Genomic DNA, 19,062 nt, shown 5'->3' on the forward strand with positions numbered 1-19,062 from the left:
TTTTATGAACTGAATGATGCAAACACGTCAATTACTAATCTTTATTTACTGGCATTAGTAAATTCCTGTTTACAAATCATTTCCCCCCCCCCATTCACCGCTCATTCATATTAATTGTTTAACTTGAGGTGAAGTCAGTGGTTTGAAGTAGTCACTAAGATGAAACATATTCATCAGAAGCTTATGTGACGGTGATGCAAAGACCCAACAACCATAAAATACGAACCTACAGTTAATGCAACGTCTAGGAGGACCAATGCCATAAGTGCACATAAAGAGTCCCTTTCAAAATCTTTGCTTGGGAAAGCAACAGTGCAGTGTAAATAAAAGGATCAGCGTTAATATCAGTTCTTCCTAATATCGTCCGTGCTTCTCCTCTATGCAACTAAACAATGATAATGTCCATGTAAAATCTCATTAGTGACAATGACTGGAAGGCAAATATGGATCCACTCACTTAATTTCCTTGTTTGGAATTAAGAGTGAGATGTGGTCACAGGTGGATGACAAATTTCTGGAAAACAAAATAATATTCCAGATATAACGAAATGTAGGGTTTGAGATGAGGCACTGCAGGATATTCACTCCTAGGTCCCGTTTTTGTTCCTTTATTGGACACCCCTGACCCACAGGTGTCGCGTCTGCGAGTTACTGAGTCGAGTTAGTATGCCTTCTTGCTGTACATGCTTGAAATCTGTTCCTGAAAGTGTCTGCGGATGTCTGCGCGCCTGCTTTTCAGGGTGGGCGTGAGAAGGCCGTTGGCGACACTAAACATCTCTGGATGCAGGGAAAGGTCCTTCACCTGAGACAGAAAGGTGAAGCATCGAAATCAGTTAAGTTCAGCCACTTTGTAACTTGTGCGTTTGAACCTCGATGAGTTTGCTCACTTGTTCAAACGAATTCAGCCGTGCTTCCCTCCCCACGGCGTTCATGTCCTCTAAAACTGCCTTCTTAACATCCTGTTGAAGACAGAACCAGTTTCCATTTAATCCTGCTGTGAGGACTTTAATCAGATGAAAGTTATATTCCAGAATTAGGAATTAGGCGTACAGGATTTTGGCACAGCTCCTCGTAGGACCCCACAAATCCCCGATCCTTGGCCCAGTCAACAAACACCTCTGGGTCAGGGACAACTATCCCTATTAAATAAGACTGATAAGAAATGCAAGACAAAATTAAACATCGAACCGTGCCTCTGAGAACACTTCGCTTTGGATAAGAAAGCTAAAATGTGCCGTACCTGTAAACTGTCTCCATGCACAAACACCTGGAGTACAGGGACACAACGCATGTAGACGTTTTCTATCTTCTCCGGAGCGATGTATTCTCCTTGTGCCAGCTTGAAGATGTGCTTTTTTCTATCAATGATGCGCAGGGTCCCATTCTGACAAAAACAAGTGTGGTAACACAAACTCACTTGACTCATACAGGCTAGTTAGTGTGTCTAATCTTACTGTAAGCCACTGGCCCACGTCCCCGCTGTGCAGCCAGCCGTCTCTGTCCAGGGCTTCAGCAGTCTTCTCTGGATCCCTCAGGTAGCCTCTGAACACGCTGGGGCCGCGAATACAAATCTTAACAGGACAAAGCATTGAGAAGTCACCACACAGCATCCGCTGATAGGTAAAAGTGTGTTCATATCTTTGCGTGGCTGACCTCCCCCGCTCCGTTCTTGGCATAGTAATTCATCTCTGGGATGTCCACCACCTTCACCATGGCGCAGGGCAAAGGAGCACCAACATGACCTGACACAAACATACGCCTGCTGTTAACAGGAGAAACCACAACAGCATCCATCCTGAACACCTGACAGTAGAAGAGCGTTTCCTACCTGTGCTACAGTCTCCTGGCATAGAGAACGTGCAGCCCGCTGTGCACTCAGTCTGTCCGTAACCCTCAAATATCAGACACCCCAGAGTGGCTCTGAGGAAGGACAGCACTGCTGGGGAGATCGGTGCCGAAGCGGTCAATGCAAACCTCAGATTACCCCCTAAACTCTCCTGAAAAAAAATAAATAAATAAAAAAATAAGAGTTCCTACGGTGAAGCATTTATGCAAAGCAGTTCAAACACAATCATATTGTGGATGCGAGCTCATTCCCATTTTAAATCATATTCAACCTTGGTCATATTTTCCCATCTGTATTGATCACACCAAGCCAAAATCTTTCAGTCCTTGTTTGCCTGCACGCGTGCTTCTCCAATACACTCCCACAGGGCCAATATGCTCCGGGTGATTTTGGCACCGATTGCTGGAATAGTTGTGCCTCTCTTGTAAAGTTTGGATACAAATTTGTTGATTATTTGCAGGGCTGCTTGTCTACATGTACCACCGTGTTAAGTGCTACAAAACACAGACGAGGATAACTGCAAAGTCAGGGATTTTCAGAAAATATGGCACTTAATAGTGAAGTTTAGAGAAGAAAAGATGTTCTGTGGGCTGATTTCAGAGGAGGCCACTGCAGAGCCAAGCATATGGATGAGTAACCTACATATGAATGTAAACAGCACCAACAGGCTGAGAAAGTATATGATCCACACTGTCAGCCACTGACCTGGATCTTGTTGAACACCAGTTTGTCCCACAGGCTGTTGTTACGTACAACCCCGCTGCTGAGCTCCGCCTGCTTTCTTTTCACAGCGTAGTTGAGCAGAGCTCTTCGAAACGGTGAGGTCACCGAACCCAGGATCTATGTAAAAAATTGGCGAGAATGTACGAAAAACAGAAACACACCCAGGATTATGGCCGCCTTCTTAATACAAGGTTAAAAATATTGGATTGGCTATTTTTAGATAAGTCAGCAGAAGTCCTGTTTGGAGCGTTTTCCCCTCGTTACATATGCAAAGTGCTCAGTCTTAGTATTTCTGTCGTAGGGCCTTTGCCTTAAACTAAAAAGGGCTTTGACGTGACATCTATTGTGCTATATAAATAAAACAGAACTGAGGCGAATTCTCTGCGCAAATTTGAGGTATGTGCTGACATCACTGAGCACGCAAGTGTTGTGGGTTTAACGGGACTTCTAACCACACCAAGGAGCGATCTAAAAAAGAACAAGTCACACTGGAGGACGTGCACGAGAACGTTACCTTAAAAGGAAGATCAATCTAGATTTAAATCAGTCTATTTTATGGGGTTTTTTGCTTTTCAGTTTTATTGCAATACAACAGTGGAGAGAGGACAGTGGGAAGGCAGGCAGAAAATAGCCTCATGACGGATTAAACCCAGGCCCATGCAATGGCCTTACGGCACCCGGGCTGCCTGCTGATGCCAGTGAGCTATACTGGTGAATGATTTTTACTAACGGGTGGATCTGCTGCACTTTGGCACCTTGTAAAAGAAAATGAGGAGCGGGTAATGCGTTTGCTGACCTTGTCATAGATGCGATTGAGTAAACGAGGCACGACGGGAAAGAAGGTAGGCTTCAGAGTTTTAATGTCATCCATAAGAAGAGAAATGTCCCCCTGGTAAAATCCTACTCGGGCCCCGTAGCAGAACATAGAGACCTGCAATAGAAACAGATTTAATTTAGGGTTCATGCACAAAAAAGTAGGAAAGAAAGACAGAAAAGCATGTGAGAAGAGGATCAACTACCTGAATCATTCTCTCAAACATGTGGGCAAGCGGCAGGTAAGAGATCGACACGTCGTCTTGCTGGATCTCAAACGAGCCCTGAGAGAAAAACGAGAAATGAAATGAGCAAAAAAAGCACAGGGGACAGATTAGGTTGAGGCAGCGGCATACGGCGAAGCCTCGCAGGCAATCAAACATGTTGTATGGCAGAATCTTTATACAGGGGCAATTAGTTAAAGTACCTCGCAGCGACAGGAGCAATCAAACACCCAATTAATCATACCATTAGACACAGCGGGGAGGGGGACAGTTTGGAGACATGCAGACACAAGCAAATGGGAAGCGACGGTAGCTGTGAGGCTGTTCTCAATTAGACAACGAGGTGGAAGTGTAGACAGACCTCCAGGATCTTAATGACAGAGGAAGTGTTGGAGGCGATGTTGCCGTGGGTGATCATGGCTCCCTTGGGCTTCCCTGGGTAAATAAACAAAACATTATTGCAGTGCCCCTGCGCAGCAAAGGAAACTGCAGCGGTGCCATAAAGAGTGGTTGTTAGTGGGCACTGAAGGGCATTTCTCTAATGATGTGAGTGAAGGATAATTACGGAGAGGCTTATGAGATCAGACGGTACCTGTGGTTCCACTGGTGAAGCAAACCACGGCCAGATCCTGAGGCTGGGGCGGCTACAGAGGGCAGCAATAAAATATGAGAACATGACAACGGACTTCCTCCGCTCTTAATTTAAGCCCCTGCTTATGAGTGAGTGTTAATGATATCCTATTGGACAGGAGCGACGACAGAGCTGTCATGCCAGTGTTTAGGAAGGGGGAGATCAGCCTTTTACGTGAGCAGCTCGGAGAGATGACAAACTCACCACAGGATCTTTGAGGTTCCTCCTACCGATGTCCTAAGATGTGGACAAAGAGGAGTTGCTCGTATCAATTTGCACATCAGCAACGATGAGTCGATTAAAAGGGGCTACATTTAAATGGCTACGCCCCCCCCACCCCAACTCACCATGAGCTGCTCCAGCTTTAAAACCTCCACCTCACAGCTCTTCGCCCTCTCCACAAAGGCCTGGCTGAAGTCGTTAAAGAGAACGAGGCAGGACAGCTTCGGAGTCGTGCCGTTCTCCTTGTTCTCTAGCAGAGATGCCGCCTTCTCCTCCCGGTCACAGATCACCACAGAGATCTCCGCTAAAAAAGCACCGAGCACACACTTACACAGAAAGTTTGTGAAGAAATGTTCTCGTCAAAGTGTGAAATCTGTGGGGTTTTTCCACTCGGCTCTTCTGCCCGTCTCAAAAGGACTACCGAACACAGTCTCACTTTGAACTAATGAAGCCAGGATGATCGCATTTTTCACATTCAAATATTCCTCCTGTCAGAACAAATCAAACCTCTTTGAACTCGCACGCATATACTGCTGCTCAGGAACAGCTAAAACTGAGCAGGCGGGTTTACTTTTACTTCAAGTGATCAGGTGTAGCCTAGCTTTGTTTAATCTTTATACACACTCAGCCACTTTATAAGGTACACCTGCTCATTTACACAAGCATCTATGGCAGCAGCTCAGTGTTTGTAGCCACGTAGACATTAAGGACTTTGCAGCATGGATGCTGGTGCCAGATGGGCTGGTCTGAGTGTTGATCTGCTGGGGTTTTCCCACACAAACATCTCTAAGGTTTACAGAAAATGGTCTGGAAAAGTGGAAAATATCCAGCGAGCAGTAGTTCTCTGGGTGAAAATGTTGATGTGAGAGGCAAGACTGCTTTGAGCCGACAGGAAACCAGGAGCAACTCCGATAACCACCTATTTCAACCGACGTATATAGAAGAGATGCTCTGAACACGCTGTGCTGCACGTTCACACAGCCCACCTTAAAACAGGCCACACTGCGTTTTACTCCTGTCAGCCAATAGCAGGAAAACTGGGGCTGCAGTTTCCATAAGCTCACCAAACTTTGATAAATGAGATCAGAAAAAAAAAAACATTGCCTAATCTGAAGAGTCTCAGTTTCTGCTGCTACATTTAGGTTGTAGGTTCAGAATTTTACGATCCACCCACAGCCTAACTTAGTATTGTAGTGACCACAGTGTACCAGTCTTCTGCTGGAAGAAATATTTTCTATGCATTTAGATAGAAATGCTTAATTTAGTTATTAGTTGGTTATTAGTTATTTACATAGGAGGGGAAAAAAAGCAAAACAACAGGATCTACTGTGTCAGCATTTTGTAAATGTTCGGGAAGTTCTTCTTTGAGAGTTCAAATCTAGTTAAAAGCCTATAAGAGGTAGAATTATGCAGTTTTTCAGTAATAACAGTGACAATGATTAATGCAGGACTTTTATTAGTAAAGGGTATTTTTATGCCTGTAGTACTTCTGATATTTATAGCATATTCTGTACACGATGATCTTCTTCCTTCTCCATATTTTCTTTAATCAAAGGGCAAAATATCCATATGCAGTTTGTATGTCTGATGTGATGAAGGCTTCACCTTTGACACCATGTGAAACGTTTTCATTTTCGTATTTTAATGTGAAGCTTTTCTCACCAAGGTTGAGGATATGCACCATCGCCTCCAGTCCCAGTGTGTCATAGAGAGGCACCACTGCCATGGAGTAGGTGTAGCAGGCCAGCTCTGAGATGATCCACTTTAACCAGCAGAGGGAGACAAAGCAGCACTGTTACACTGAAGTCATTACCTGGGAATGACTTGGGGACTGGGATCCACTTTATGGTGCGTTTCATATTTATAAACCCATATACAACATAAACAACACTCAAGGTGTAGATCGGTCAAATGAGAGGGTTAGGGGCTCTAATAGAGCAGAAAATTGTCTTTTACTACGGCAATAATTGCCCAGTCCGACAAGTGTATTAAAATAAAATGAGACACTCTCCAATATTAGCTGCCCTGGAGACGCACATTCACCACTAGCACTGTGCTGGCAATATAAATAAAGCCAAACACAATTTCACAATAGATGGATTAAAAAAGAAAAAGAAGAAGAAGAAGAAAGGAAAATAATAAATTCAATTTTCAAAATGTGTTTAAAAGGGCATGCTGAGCTCCGAGGGTAGAATCATCATCATCCACAAAACCTCCACTGAGATGCGAGTTATTTAATAAATTTTTAAGATCAAAGGCAGCCAAACTAGAGTGGGATGAGCTGTCACACCACAGAGCAGTGGGAGGTCCATACCTCTGGCCTGTTTTGTGCATAGATCCCAACAAACTGCTCCGGATTCGGCTGGCAACCTTTAGCCAACAGGCCAGAGCCGAGCACCTGCGCCTGCTCAGCCACCTGAAGGATTAGAGGCTCTCAGTGAACAAACAGTAAAGATCAAACACATTACATGGAAGTGCTGAGATAACTGGGAGGAATCACAGAAGTAACGATATGCCAGACCTCAGCGTAGGAGATCCACTCGTAGGGCTGACCCGGCTTCCTGAAGCCAAGACACGGGCCACTTCCTGAAGAACACAACACCGCTCTGTCAGCTCAGAAAGTCTGCTGATAGTTCTGCTATCAATCCACTTTCCAGTTTTCCTCTACTCTGTCCGGTTCCACACCGACTTCTCCATCAAGAGGAGCGTGTTTAATGAAGTGTGTGTGAATGTGCGCATCACCTGAGATCATCAGGCCCCTCTGGAACATGTCGTAGGCTGTCCTGGTGTCGTCATAGTAAAACTCCAGCAGAGTGTCATCTTTGAGGATCGCCGATCGCCTGCAGCTGGGATCTCCCTGCAATAAACACCACCCTGTCACTGACAGCCCTGCAGCAATGCAGAGCACGCTAACACACGCCTAAGCCAGCAACAGCCGTCCCTCACTCACGTTAACGGCCACAGACTGGGCTTTAAGATCGCAGGGAGGGCGCATGGGTCGAGGACGGGTCACCAGCCAGTACGCTGTGATGGAGGCCAAGGCTCCTAAACCGAGCACAGAGGAGGGCGACAGGGAGAAGGAGGAGGAGAGAGGCAGAGACGGCAGAAGACTCCACAAGTCCTCCGATTCGGAGCCTTTAAGTCCTGTGCTGGAGCGAAGCGACCGCAGCCACTCCTGGAAATGCATAGCTGAGGAGACAGGATGTAGAAAAGGGAAAATAAGCAGTCAAAAGGAAGAAAATTACATGGTGCATAGGGACAGATGTTAACTCTGCTGCTACTTTAAAACAACAACAAGCATATAGAGTAGCAGACTAACACTGAAGGTTTTTTTTATTGTTTTCTGTGTGCATTCTGCTTCTTTTTTTCTCTTTTTAAACTTGATGTGTATCTGATAAATTTGATGCAGAGCTTTGTTGTCTTTGCTTACTTTTGATTTTTTTTTTTACTAATGATTAATCTGTTTACATAAAGCTGCAAAAACAATAAAAAAAAAAAAAAAAGGAATTTAAAAATCCCAAGGCCAAAGTTAGCACCTCATTTTCTTCCTCACAGACCAGATTTTTTTCCAATTTCTTTGATTTATGGCTCCAAAGATTACCTGGCTTCCAGTGTCTGCTCAGAGTGTGCTCTTTTTTACAGTGCAGTATGAGACTGAATTCACCTCTAAAAAAAGAAAACGAAAAAAAGATAATAGTCATGATCGCCGCCATGTTCACTGACCTTTTGGCCTCTTCCAGAACGAGAGCTGCTCTCTCCCTCACCCTCTGCTCCAGGTCTTCCACACCTGAACAACACGCTGATCATCCACGATTTCATTTTACATGTGAAATGACAATAAAAGGCTATTCTATTCTATTCTATTCTATTCTGCTCATTTGTGAAACTACACATGTCGCTCCAGCAGCAAGACCTCCATGCTGTTTGGCTGGTGAGCCCTGAGATGTGTGGTTGCTGGATTAAGCACAAAAAAAACACCAAAAAACACAGCACTACAGTGATCTTGGGAGCTGAAAGAGGCAAACTCGTGGGGCCTGTGTGTCTTTGCATGTTAGTGGAAGCTTTTTAAGGGCTTTCTGCAATTTATGCACATTTTCTCCTGTTTTGTGGCCAGCCAGGGAGCTTAGGTGTTGTACTTTCATTCCAACTTAGAGCTTAGTGGGGTATTTCTTGCTTTCTATCAAGAGTGGGGGGGGGGGTTTGTTTTATTGTTTTTGTCCTTGAACACCCTGAGGTCAGTTTGCTTCCTTCCTTATTATTCCCTTTTATTTACTTTAATGCTTTAATTCTAAATACATTCTTATGATTGTAAAACCAACGTGGTTGGAGGCTCAGTTCATGGTCGGGTGGCACTTTGTGCTAAACTCCACGTGTCCCCGTAGACTTTTCAGGGCTTTCAAAATCACTTTAACCAAGAAAGAGGCAAAGCAACATTTTCCCTTCACTCCATTTGGCAAACAGCGTGCTGGATTTAATAAGAGATTTGGGTCACATCATCAAGAATGATCAGTGTGATGATGGCGATGTGCAGCAGCACTGCAGATGAATTCAAAAATGGCCCTCTTTAAAAGCCTGCTGCACTCTGAATTTATACAGCTCATTTGTGGTGCAATTACAGCCCAGCAAAAGTGGAAAAATCTTCAGGTGGTGCACTGACAAGACGTGCCAGTTGCATGTGAGACTAGTCATGCTTCTGAAGCTCTTGGTGTGATGGAGAACTGTAAGCACATCCTTATCTATGCTGACTAATTTTTGCGAATGTAGATGCAATAACAGGACTTTTCTGTATTGACCTGGACTTTGAACTTGATCAAAACTACAGTCAGTTGAGAGCTACGTTTATCTGTTCAAACTAGAGGTAGAAAAATACCCCATCAATATTGCATAGTATTGCAATATTTTGCGAGGCAATATTGTATCGATATTTTATAAAATACTCAGACTACTACAAGTCTGTGGGCCAATCTGATGCACACTGGACGCACTTAGCTCGAGAACACCATCTCGTAATTCAGAGCAAACTAATAGCTGAGTGACAAGTAAAAATAGGACAGCAGCCTCCAACATCTACAAAAACCTCAGTGGCTACCTGGGGACTGTACTGAAATTCATCACATTTGTGATTGATTGCAACTCGTGGTGGATAAATAGTTGTCTAGAGCTTGAAGTTGTTGTACGCTCACGACCAGTTTTGGGGCCAGATTCACTAAACGGGAAATAGCACATGAGTCCAATCCCTAAATAGTGCTCATATGTGTGGTTAGTTTTATGGGGGATTTATAAAAGTTACAATGTTTTCTAAACACAGTTCCTTTTTATATCTTAAACTGCATTATTTGGCGTGAGCCCTAGCACCATCTCCAAATTGAAGGCCAAGTTCCATATAAGGGATGTCAGATTCAGGCTAGGAAGTGGGCGTCCTAAGAGAAGATGACACAACAAGAGCGTTTCCTCACCCTGTCAGCACTTAGGAACTAAGGGCAGTCTTCTACAGATTTGCAGTCGAGGTTTGCAGGACAATATGGCCGACGGCTCACTACCCACACAATCTGGAACAAACTGCACACAGACAATCTCTGGTCTCATAGGGCTGCCAGAAGGCCTGCCATGACAGCCCCTCACCATCAGGCCAGTTTGCGCTGGTGACGGCAACATGTGGAGGAACGTTCTGTTCAGTGACGAGTCCAGATTCTGCCTATGCCATACGGATCATAGGTCCAAAGTGCGGATATGACACAGAGAACACTATTCCGATTGCTGCACCGATACCGTAACAGCTTTTGGTGGAGGCAGTGTGATGGTGTGGGGTGGCATCTGCCTCACTTGGGAAAAAAAACTAAGCAAGGCTTGTCATCATTGGAGGCAATCTCAATGCAGAGAAATGAGGATGAGATTCTGCAACTAGTGGCATTCCCATATCTCCACACTCTTTGTCCAACCTGACAAGATGATAACGACATCTTCTAAGATGGTTTATCAGAGACTACCTCCAGAATTTGGAAGGGCTGCCTGCAGTCCTGATCTCAACCCCACTGAACACATTTGGGATCAGCGTGGGTCCGCTGTTCGTGCCAGACTGACCAACACAATCACACTGGCTAACTTGTGACAAACACTGGTTTAAGAATAGGATGCTGTCCCACATGAGTATGTGACCAAGCTGGGGACCAGCATGAGGTGGTGGTGCCAGGTTATTCTGAGTGTGTATGAGTCTTCTACATGCTCTTCAGACTTTCATCATCCAATCAAATAAGAAGGCATCAAACAAGCCTGAATAGGACAATAAGCCGTTTGGCAAAGAAGATTTAGCAAATTTTCATGGGCGCAAACCACATAGTCAACTCTGCTGCTCAACCCCCAACACATTTTCCTTACAAACGTGGCACCATTTCAGGGAAATAAACAGGCTTTCCAAGGGTATAGGATTTATTGTAAAGGAGCATGGTTACAACAAAGAAATTACGAAAACACAAATTTCCTTAATTTTTGTGCTAGGTTTATGTTATTGCAATGCATATAGCAAAATGTTTAAAATTTCAACAATATCTTATAGTCCATTTTGAGACAGTATCATATCATGGGGTGTTTAGGGATTCCCACCTCTAGTAAAAACAAAAGCCAGATCTAGCTCTGCGTCCCTATGCTTTATATGGGAAGAACGCAATACAAGGAGTACATTCATTTACCTACAAGTTATTCAACTGCAGATGCATCCTTCTCATTTGCAACAGTACCAATGTAAACAGTGCCGACTTTGCCCTCCGTGGCTAAAACAACTTCACAGCACATGTGCAGTCAGACCGAGAGACACAGCTCCTCTCACTAACCGCTGAAGCAGTTCAGGTTTGCAACACTGAACAACATTTTAGGAGGAATTTCAGAGGTCGGTAAAGCTACTGTTTCAACAATGTTAACATTAGCTGTTTCGCTATCAGAAATGACTAGAAATTACCATTAGCCACCTGTTATCATTAACGTAGCAGCTAGCAGTCTGCAGTTAGATAAATATGAATCATTGTTGCAGGCTGAACAAATTGCAGATTGAATACTGAGCAGAGCAGATTACGGACAAATGGACAACCAGGTGGGTTTCTGGTTGTGCAGAGCAGCGGGGGAAGGGTAGCTGAACCAAACAGAGTCCAGTGTGGAGAACTAATCCGAGCAAATACAGAGCGAAATCCAGAGCAGAGCAGCCGAATCAGACAGAAGACATGGTAAAGGGATGCAGTGGGAACGCTGTACAAGAGAGGCTGCCAGTGTTGGTCAAGTTACTTGAAAAAAGTAATCAGTAACTAATTACTTCCCCCCCAACAGTAATCCCGTTACTTTACTGATTACTTATTTTCAAAAGTAATTAATTACTTAGTTACTTTTTAAAAACAATTTACAACCTGAATAGGTGATAAAGCGATAGATCTTTCAGCCCAATTCTACCTTTTCTGCATAATCCATCATACAAAATGTAATCAAATGGAAAAGTCTTTTTTTTAAACTTGTTTTATCAGTTTTAATCTTTTAACTTTATGCATCAAGTAAAAATTAATTTATATGCACCATTCTCTGACTTGAAGAAATTAGCTTAACATTTAAACCTGTGTGTGTGTGTGTGTGTGTGTGTATGTATTTATTACCTTCACAATTTGTAATGAAATTATCTAAGTAATTTTAAAAATGGATAAAATCTCTACACTTAACCTTTATACTTAATATTGAATATTTATTTAGGGAAAAATTAATTGAATAAATCGAGTTTTTTTCCTGGGTGTGAGTATCAAGTCTAGTATCCTGACAACTCTAGTGGATGTTTACATATCTGTCCCCCTACACCCTGTTTATCCACATACTAAAGAAAAAAGAAAATACGAGAGAAAGAAAAAAAAATATCATTCCACTTCTGAAACACAATAATCCAGCCTGAAGAGCCCGGTTTAAAAGGCCCAGCCACAGCGGACCACAGGTTTGGCACAGCTGAGAGAGAGAAGAGAAGAAAAGACTCTGGGTCTATACAGGAGAGAGAGTGGTGGGGGTGGGGGGGGGTAGAGAGACACCAGGAAGTAATAACGATTGGCTTAAAAGAAACAGGCACCGAGGTTACTCTCAGTCATGTTCTGCCACCCTTTCATTCGCCAGAGAGAAAGAGAGACTCAGGGTGTGTACAGTAGCAACGGGGGCTGGTGGCGAGATGGGGTGAGGAGGGAGGACCGGCTGGGTCCACCCCTAATGGTTCTCTGCCAAAGACTTCATTGTTCATATCAGAACTGAATGAATCAGGGAGACACAGGGAGGGGAAAATGACACACACACACACACACACACCCCAAAGTGCAAGACCAGACTTCTCCCTGAAACTGCTAATTTCATCCCCTCAAGCAAACCACTTCATCTTCTACCACACAAGGAATTCACCTCTCTGAATAAACCTCCCCTTTCCCACATTTGCTCCCCCCTCCCTGAACGCTCCTCAACCTCTCACCCATTTTCTCCCCCAGTGCCCAATTGGAGAGGGTAGCTTCCCCTTCCCTCCTGTTTAACCGGAGCTGATGCTGCGCCGCTTCCCTAGCCTGCACGGGCAAAGCAATGCCACACTCGTCCTCAGGAGGATTTCTAATCTGCTTTAAGCATCAATTTATGTGAACTAAAGCTGTTCACTTCCCTCTTTACACCTGCTGAAGTCACAGAGCAGCTGGTGAGCCCCTCGAGTCCTTTCACTAGGTAAATAAATTGAAAACAAAGAGCTTTATGAAACGTGACATCAAAAAAAAAAAGGAAAAAAATGACAGTGTGGTGTGAAGAGAGCTTCCTGTGGCCCCTTTCTGTCTTTCTCTCTCCCTGGCCCTCCCTTCTCTCTCACTCCCATTCATTATGGCTATTGTCAAGTCCCAGACAAGAACCATTGTGCTTCCAGCTCTTACTCCCAAGAAGACAGGAGACAAAAGGAATGGCAAACACATGTGAAAATATACTGAAGGAAAACAAACGCACCTTCATTCTGTGCCAGTTCCTGCAGGGAGAGTGCGCTTTTGGCTACATTGTCATTCGGAGAGCTGCTATCGCAGCAGGGCACTCGTGACAGACGTGCCCACAGTTCATACAGTAAGTGCTGTGATGTTTGAACAGTCACAGCGGATCGAAACTATATTTGGTGTAAGTAAAGGCATCCGTATGTGGAGTATATGCCAAAATGCAACACACAAAAAAAAAAAAAAAAGGTTCAAGTGGAGACGACAGGCATGTCGCCATGTCCGTGCATGTTTACTCTCGCTCACAAGTGGAGACATAACCAAGAGCTATTCACTAACAGAAGTATGACAAACACATGAGTGGAACGCAGCATGTTGAAATTACAGACATAACCCCCCCAAAAAACAACCAAAAACCGGTTTTGAGTCAAATCTGGCATGTAGTCAATAATTACAACCTCGTCAATGTTCCTTTATAACCGTCAAACATTTCAACTGCCATCAAACTAATGGGGTGTCATGGGAAAATGTTCCCGGGCAGGTGGTAAAAAAAAAAAAAAAACATTTAAAACAGCATGGTGGGGTTATGAATTATTGTAAGCTTGAAAGATCGAGGAGCCACAGCAGACACTGCTAAAGATTCATGTCACTGCTGAGATCAGAGGATAAGAAGAGAAGAAGAATAGACCCTGTACTGACTTGTAACATTTTCAGAGGCTGAACACTGCAATAGGACCCAAGTCTGCATGAGCCGTGGGACAGCGCAGCGTGCCCTGCACAGTCTGAAAACATTTCATTGTTGCTGCTATCACCTAATATAGCTCAGCCCTCCAACATCCTACAGCACCTGACTGCGGAGCTGGGCCAGACAAACATCTGGACTATGCAGCCACGACTGCAGGTCTAGAATGAGCACCAGCACTCTCCGGGGCAGTGTGTTTTATGCTGCACTGCAGCTGTAACATTAGGTTTCCAGATGACACCCTACTGGAGTCTCTAAATCAGCAGCAACAAAGAAACAACTTGCAGAGAGGCGATCGGGCTTGAAGCAACGTGATGCAAGACCAAAAGCTTTTCCCTGAACACAGTGAAACTGGAAGAGCTTCCCACTGACTTCAGCAAGATGCTCTCAAACACAACTGAGCCTCAATTAAACTTCTGTGATGAAAATTGTGTAGTTTTTCCTCCAGGAGTTTTTTTGTAGATGCATTTCCTGGTGTGCTTTCTTTGCAAGTCAAATTTGTGCATAAATTTTGACTCCAGTAACACATGTGGGTCCTGGGATGAAATAAAAGTAATAAAGAGGATCACAAGTTTAAAAAAAAAATAAAAATAAAAATTGAATAATCAGTCCATGTTTTACCAAGAAAACCAAATAACATGCATCTATTTTCTTCTGTTTATCCAATTCAATGTTGTGCAGGAGAGCCTGGACAGGTTGCTCACACCACTAACACACATTGACACCCAGATTCACACCTACAGCCAGTTTATAATCACCAGTTAACCTAACGCCATACAGTTTTTTCCCCACAGCCCACAATGTAAGTAATCATCCATCATTAAAGCTGACACAGGAAGAACACAGAAAGTCCGCAGAGAAAGGTGACAGACTAATTTCAGACCCAGGATCTTCTTGCTGTGCCGTCCCTCCACTGCACCATCCCCACAAAATCCCAGCAAAACTTTTATCTGTACAATTTATTTGTTAACAACAGTAAAAGTCTTACTCTTGGCAAAAGGGCGGAAATGTAAGCGTATGGAAGAGTGGTTTTTAGAGTTCAGGTGAACTACTGCAAAACCTGGCTTTATCACAAGCTTTTAATATGCTTTCAGTGTTGTAGGAAGCAGCCGTAAGCTGTCGGGATTCATGAATGTATTTTGGCAACATCACCGGCACAGTTAAGTAAAGCTCGCAAGTATAAACAAAGAGCTTGAAAGAGTGGAATTGAATTTGCTGCTGTTCAGATCGGTTGTGGTGGCTGTAAATGATTTTATAGAGCAGCCAAAGACTTATTTAACATACATGCACAGTTTCCTCTGCATTAGACAAGTAGGCAGAAATGCTCGAGATGCTTAAGCTGCCGTCTCCTTTCCTCGTTCGTGTTGTCACATGAAACATCGGATAACGATTTGGCTCTGTGCATCACACAGAATGTAAAAAGAGCTCTGTATAGTAGCTTTAAGAACTTTTCTGTGGTGACGGGAGCAATGCTGGGGAATGCTCCCCCCTGACCCAGAAAACTACAGGAGGTGGCACAAAGCAAGAGGGGGAAGGTTTTTATAGCTGGGAGACAGGCCACAGCATTTTGTGCCAGCACCAGAAGACCGGTGTAGTCTGCACACGCTCCATGTGCCCAGGGAGGAGAGAGTTCTGGTTGGAGGGGACCCGAAGAGAGAGGACTGCAAGATGGACACGTGAGGCTGGCCAGGCAAGCGTGGGGTGGGGGGGGAGAAAGAATGAAACGCACGGGTGTTTTCTGGCTGTGATTCCTAAACAAAGCATGAAGAACAGACACATGCACGCTCAGTCCCAATGACGTTTCTCTTGTAGCAGGAAGCGAGAAAGACCACATATCCGGGATGCAGAAAACACCACTTTCCTCAAGGCGGTCAGGAGTCTCCCAGGGTCTCGAATTCACTTAAACCCAAGCGGAGATTCTCGAAAACAAAGCTACAGTTGTGCATTCTTTTGCAGACGTTTCTGGTTTCAGGTAACTAAGCAGCGCCAGGTTCAAACGTCAACATGCTGTCAAAGCTCACGTCTGACTGAGCCGGTGTATTTGTTAATTCTTAATGGTTGACTACAAACGTCAGGTGACACATTCAACACTGTAACTGTCAAATACACACAAAACAGATGGCAGGAGGCCATATGGACAACTCCAAACACGTTGCCTCCGAATATCTCAACACGCAAGTATTAGAAGTATGATTTAAAACAAAAGCAGATGTAACGTGTGGAAATGAACAGCGGCTGTGATTTTACACAACAAAAATGGCAGAAAACCTACAATTAGGGCTGAAACTCACTCCAACTGTAATTATCCTCAACTTGGACCACAGACAAAATTCACAGCAGCCCCCTTTTTTCTGTACCTCACTTACATTTTCCACATATAGCCTGTAAAGTTTGGGCAAGTTTAGCAGCAAAACAAACCCTCTACATATATATACATTATCCCCAACACTGGCCTTTTAATACAGATCATGTAGATAAAATAAAGCAAAAAGGTTCATGTAAAGTGGCATGCAGAATGCAAGGACGAAGAAACTACTTAAAAAATAACAGTGTCTGTACTAAATTGATTTATGCAAATGTAAGCAGCGTCTTTATTGAGTGCTCTTGTTCTAAAGAATATGGCACTTCCTGCGGACTCATTCAGGCTTCCTCATCTCTGACAGGTGACCTGTGCTTGATTACAGCAGTGTCTTCAACGACAATTGACTTTTCCTTCTGCGAGTTCCACTTCAATCTAGACTCTAAAGTTAGCAAGCGCGTCATTTTTTTTTTCCATGCGATTGCATTTGAGAGGTTTCTCTGACAGGCAGATGACCTGTCCTGCCTCTTACCCAGTGGGTGCTGCTGGGATAGGCTTCTGATAGTAAACAGATGTAAAATGTGATATAATGTTTGCTTTGTGGAAATCACAGCACTCTTAATATACCAGGACGTCGCTTTCAGGTTGTGCTGATCATTGAGTCCATTGATGAAAAATTATAAAAACTATTTTTATATTCCTTAGAGGAGCTTCACATTTTTCAGTGTGGGGAAGGAAAAGGAAAAAAAAAAAAATCACAGTTGTGGCAGTAAGACTGGATTTGGGGAATACAATGTTGGAAACATCTGGAATCATTAACTGATGGTACAGGAAAAAAAGAACATGCTGCACGTCTTTAGAACATTACCCTACCACCACTGAATCGCACAGATAAACAGTGACATGTTTTTGGAGTGGTTTTGCCATATAATATGAACTCTTTTTTTTCCCCCAATAAATGAGAAAGGGTTCCACGTGTGCGACTTTAAAATCTTATGTTAATGACTGAATGATGTGTTGATTTAGTTTCAGTTTTTGTTTTATCACCATGCTGGAAATATGTTAATTAATTTAAAAACAAAACATAACATGCCAACATCTTCCACTTATCCAATTCTGGGCTGCAGATGGGACTGGAGTCTTTCCTGGCTGTCACAGGGCAGGGGGCAGGACACACCCTGGAGAAACTGTCAATCTACTGCAAGGCTAATTCAGAGACAGAAAACCGTTCACGCATACAGGTGATTTAGTAACCAAGTAAGCTGACATACACCTGTCCGGACTGTTTGGAGCAAGACTGAGTACCCAGAGAGAGCCCACACAGAGAGGCCCAAGGGTTGACTTGAAACCAAGACCTTGTTGCCGTGAGGCAACAGTGCTAACCGCCGCACCAACCCCAAAAACTGTCAAGTGAGTATCAATAATATATTTGGCGCTTTAAGTAAGCTATAAAGTGAAAATTAAAGAAGAAAAACAGCATAAAGCATCTTATTAAGGAGTTGGACCTCCATGCTTCTCGGCACTGATTCTCTAAGTATTTGAAAGTGTACTTGAGGGACACTTTCCTTCATCTGGTGTTTTGATAATAGTGGTGGTGAACACCAACACCTGGGTCCAACGGGTGTTGACTTCAGTTGCGATCTAGTGATTTGCAAAGGTCAGAGCATGTGACTGTAATCACATGCGTACTCAAAAGCATTCAGTGACCCCCTTATGAATGAAAAAGAAACCACGCCGATTGGGAGAAGCTGTTCATTACTGGGTGGAAGGAATCACTCAGAACAGCCCTGGTTTCATTTTCAGTCGACAAAAGGCCATGCCAATCGATTATTATTATTTTTCTGGTTTGTCACCATTTCATTTCACATAACCTGTGTATCTGAACTATGTTGGGAATGCATTAAGAGTAAACTGCTGGTGAATTTTTATGGGAGAAGATGATCTTGTTCTCACATCCACAATACATTCAAACAAACTCCCAATCAGCTCACAGCTTATATGCTATATTCAGTTATTAATATTTAACCCATGCAAAAACACAGGTGTTCAGTATTTAAATGCAACTTGATTTACGTACATAAATGTTTCATTTTTGCTTGTTTTTAACGGAGTACACAAAAGTTTAAGAAAAATGTTTTTACCAGATGCACATTTTTCCTGCTGCCTCGAATCACTTTCAAAGAAATCTTTCTTTGCTTGCGTAAAACTTTTCACAAGTTAACAGGTTGATTCCTGTTCACATTCCTCCAAAATCTGCAACTATCAGCTCGGCAGCATGGGAACTCGGCGTGCTGCAGCCAAACTTAGTTTCTTTCTTTTTTTCACAGTCTAAGCCTGCTCAGTTTAGCTTTGTGCTTCTTTATCGAGCTGAGACGTCTGAATACAAACTACCGAAGAAAGAGACTCTGACAGAGACTTACCAGAGTGAACGCAGGTTTCCAAACGGTCGTTGACTGAGAGCCTCACTTAATCCTGCCTCAGGTCCACAGAAATTTGCCCACCAGTCCAGCTAAACGCAATTAACCTGTGTTTCCGGTCCAAATCTTCAAAATAAAGGACTGCGCTCAAACACTGTATACAAACACACTGACTTTAAAGGAAA

At 43.5% G+C, this 19,062-nt stretch overlaps 1 protein-coding gene across 3 annotated transcripts; it reads right to left on the reverse strand.

The window, feature by feature from the left end:
* Positions 1 to 27: 27 nt before the first annotated feature.
* On the reverse strand, positions 28 to 19,011 carry acsl2 (acyl-CoA synthetase long chain family member 2). Of its 3 annotated transcripts, none has more exons than XM_013909946.1 (21): positions 18,881 to 19,011; positions 8,183 to 8,246; positions 7,410 to 7,648; positions 7,202 to 7,316; positions 6,981 to 7,045; positions 6,774 to 6,875; positions 6,122 to 6,221; positions 4,585 to 4,763; positions 4,442 to 4,474; positions 4,199 to 4,250; positions 3,968 to 4,041; positions 3,589 to 3,666; positions 3,366 to 3,500; positions 2,552 to 2,686; positions 1,829 to 1,997; positions 1,654 to 1,742; positions 1,455 to 1,571; positions 1,241 to 1,384; positions 1,051 to 1,152; positions 888 to 959; positions 28 to 802 (listed from the first exon to the last, which is right to left on the reverse strand). In XM_013909946.1, the coding sequence occupies exons 3-21, from the start codon at positions 7,644 to 7,646 to the stop codon at positions 662 to 664; spliced, it is 2,139 nt and encodes a 712-aa protein (XP_013765400.1). In that variant the 5' UTR covers positions 7,647 to 7,648; positions 8,183 to 8,246; positions 18,881 to 19,011; the 3' UTR covers positions 28 to 661. The 3 variants fall into 3 exon arrangements, with proteins under 3 accessions (XP_013765400.1, XP_013765401.1, XP_005729448.1); XM_013909947.1 differs by having other exon boundaries at positions 8,183 to 8,258; XM_005729391.1 differs by lacking the exon at positions 8,183 to 8,246.
* Between the last annotated feature and the right edge of the window lie 51 nt (positions 19,012 to 19,062).

Source organism: Pundamilia nyererei, unplaced genomic scaffold, assembly GCF_000239375.1.
Source record: "Pundamilia nyererei isolate P.nyererei 1_Seehausen unplaced genomic scaffold, PunNye1.0 scaffold00033, whole genome shotgun sequence".
Classification (NCBI taxonomy): Eukaryota; Metazoa; Chordata; class Actinopteri; order Cichliformes; family Cichlidae; genus Pundamilia; species Pundamilia nyererei.

Coding starts and splice junctions, on each gene's coding strand:
- acsl2 (XM_005729391.1), bottom strand. CDS start 7,646: ATGCATTTCCAGGAGTGGCTGCGGTCGCTTCGCTCCAGCACAGGACTT. Junction 6,876..6,980: donor AGTGGATCTCCTACGCTGAG/GTCTGGCATATC, acceptor CTAATCCTTCAG/GTGGCTGAGCAGGCGCAGGT. Junction 6,222..6,773: donor ATGCACAAAACAGGCCAGAG/GTATGGACCTCC, acceptor TGCTGGTTAAAG/TGGATCATCTCAGAGCTGGC.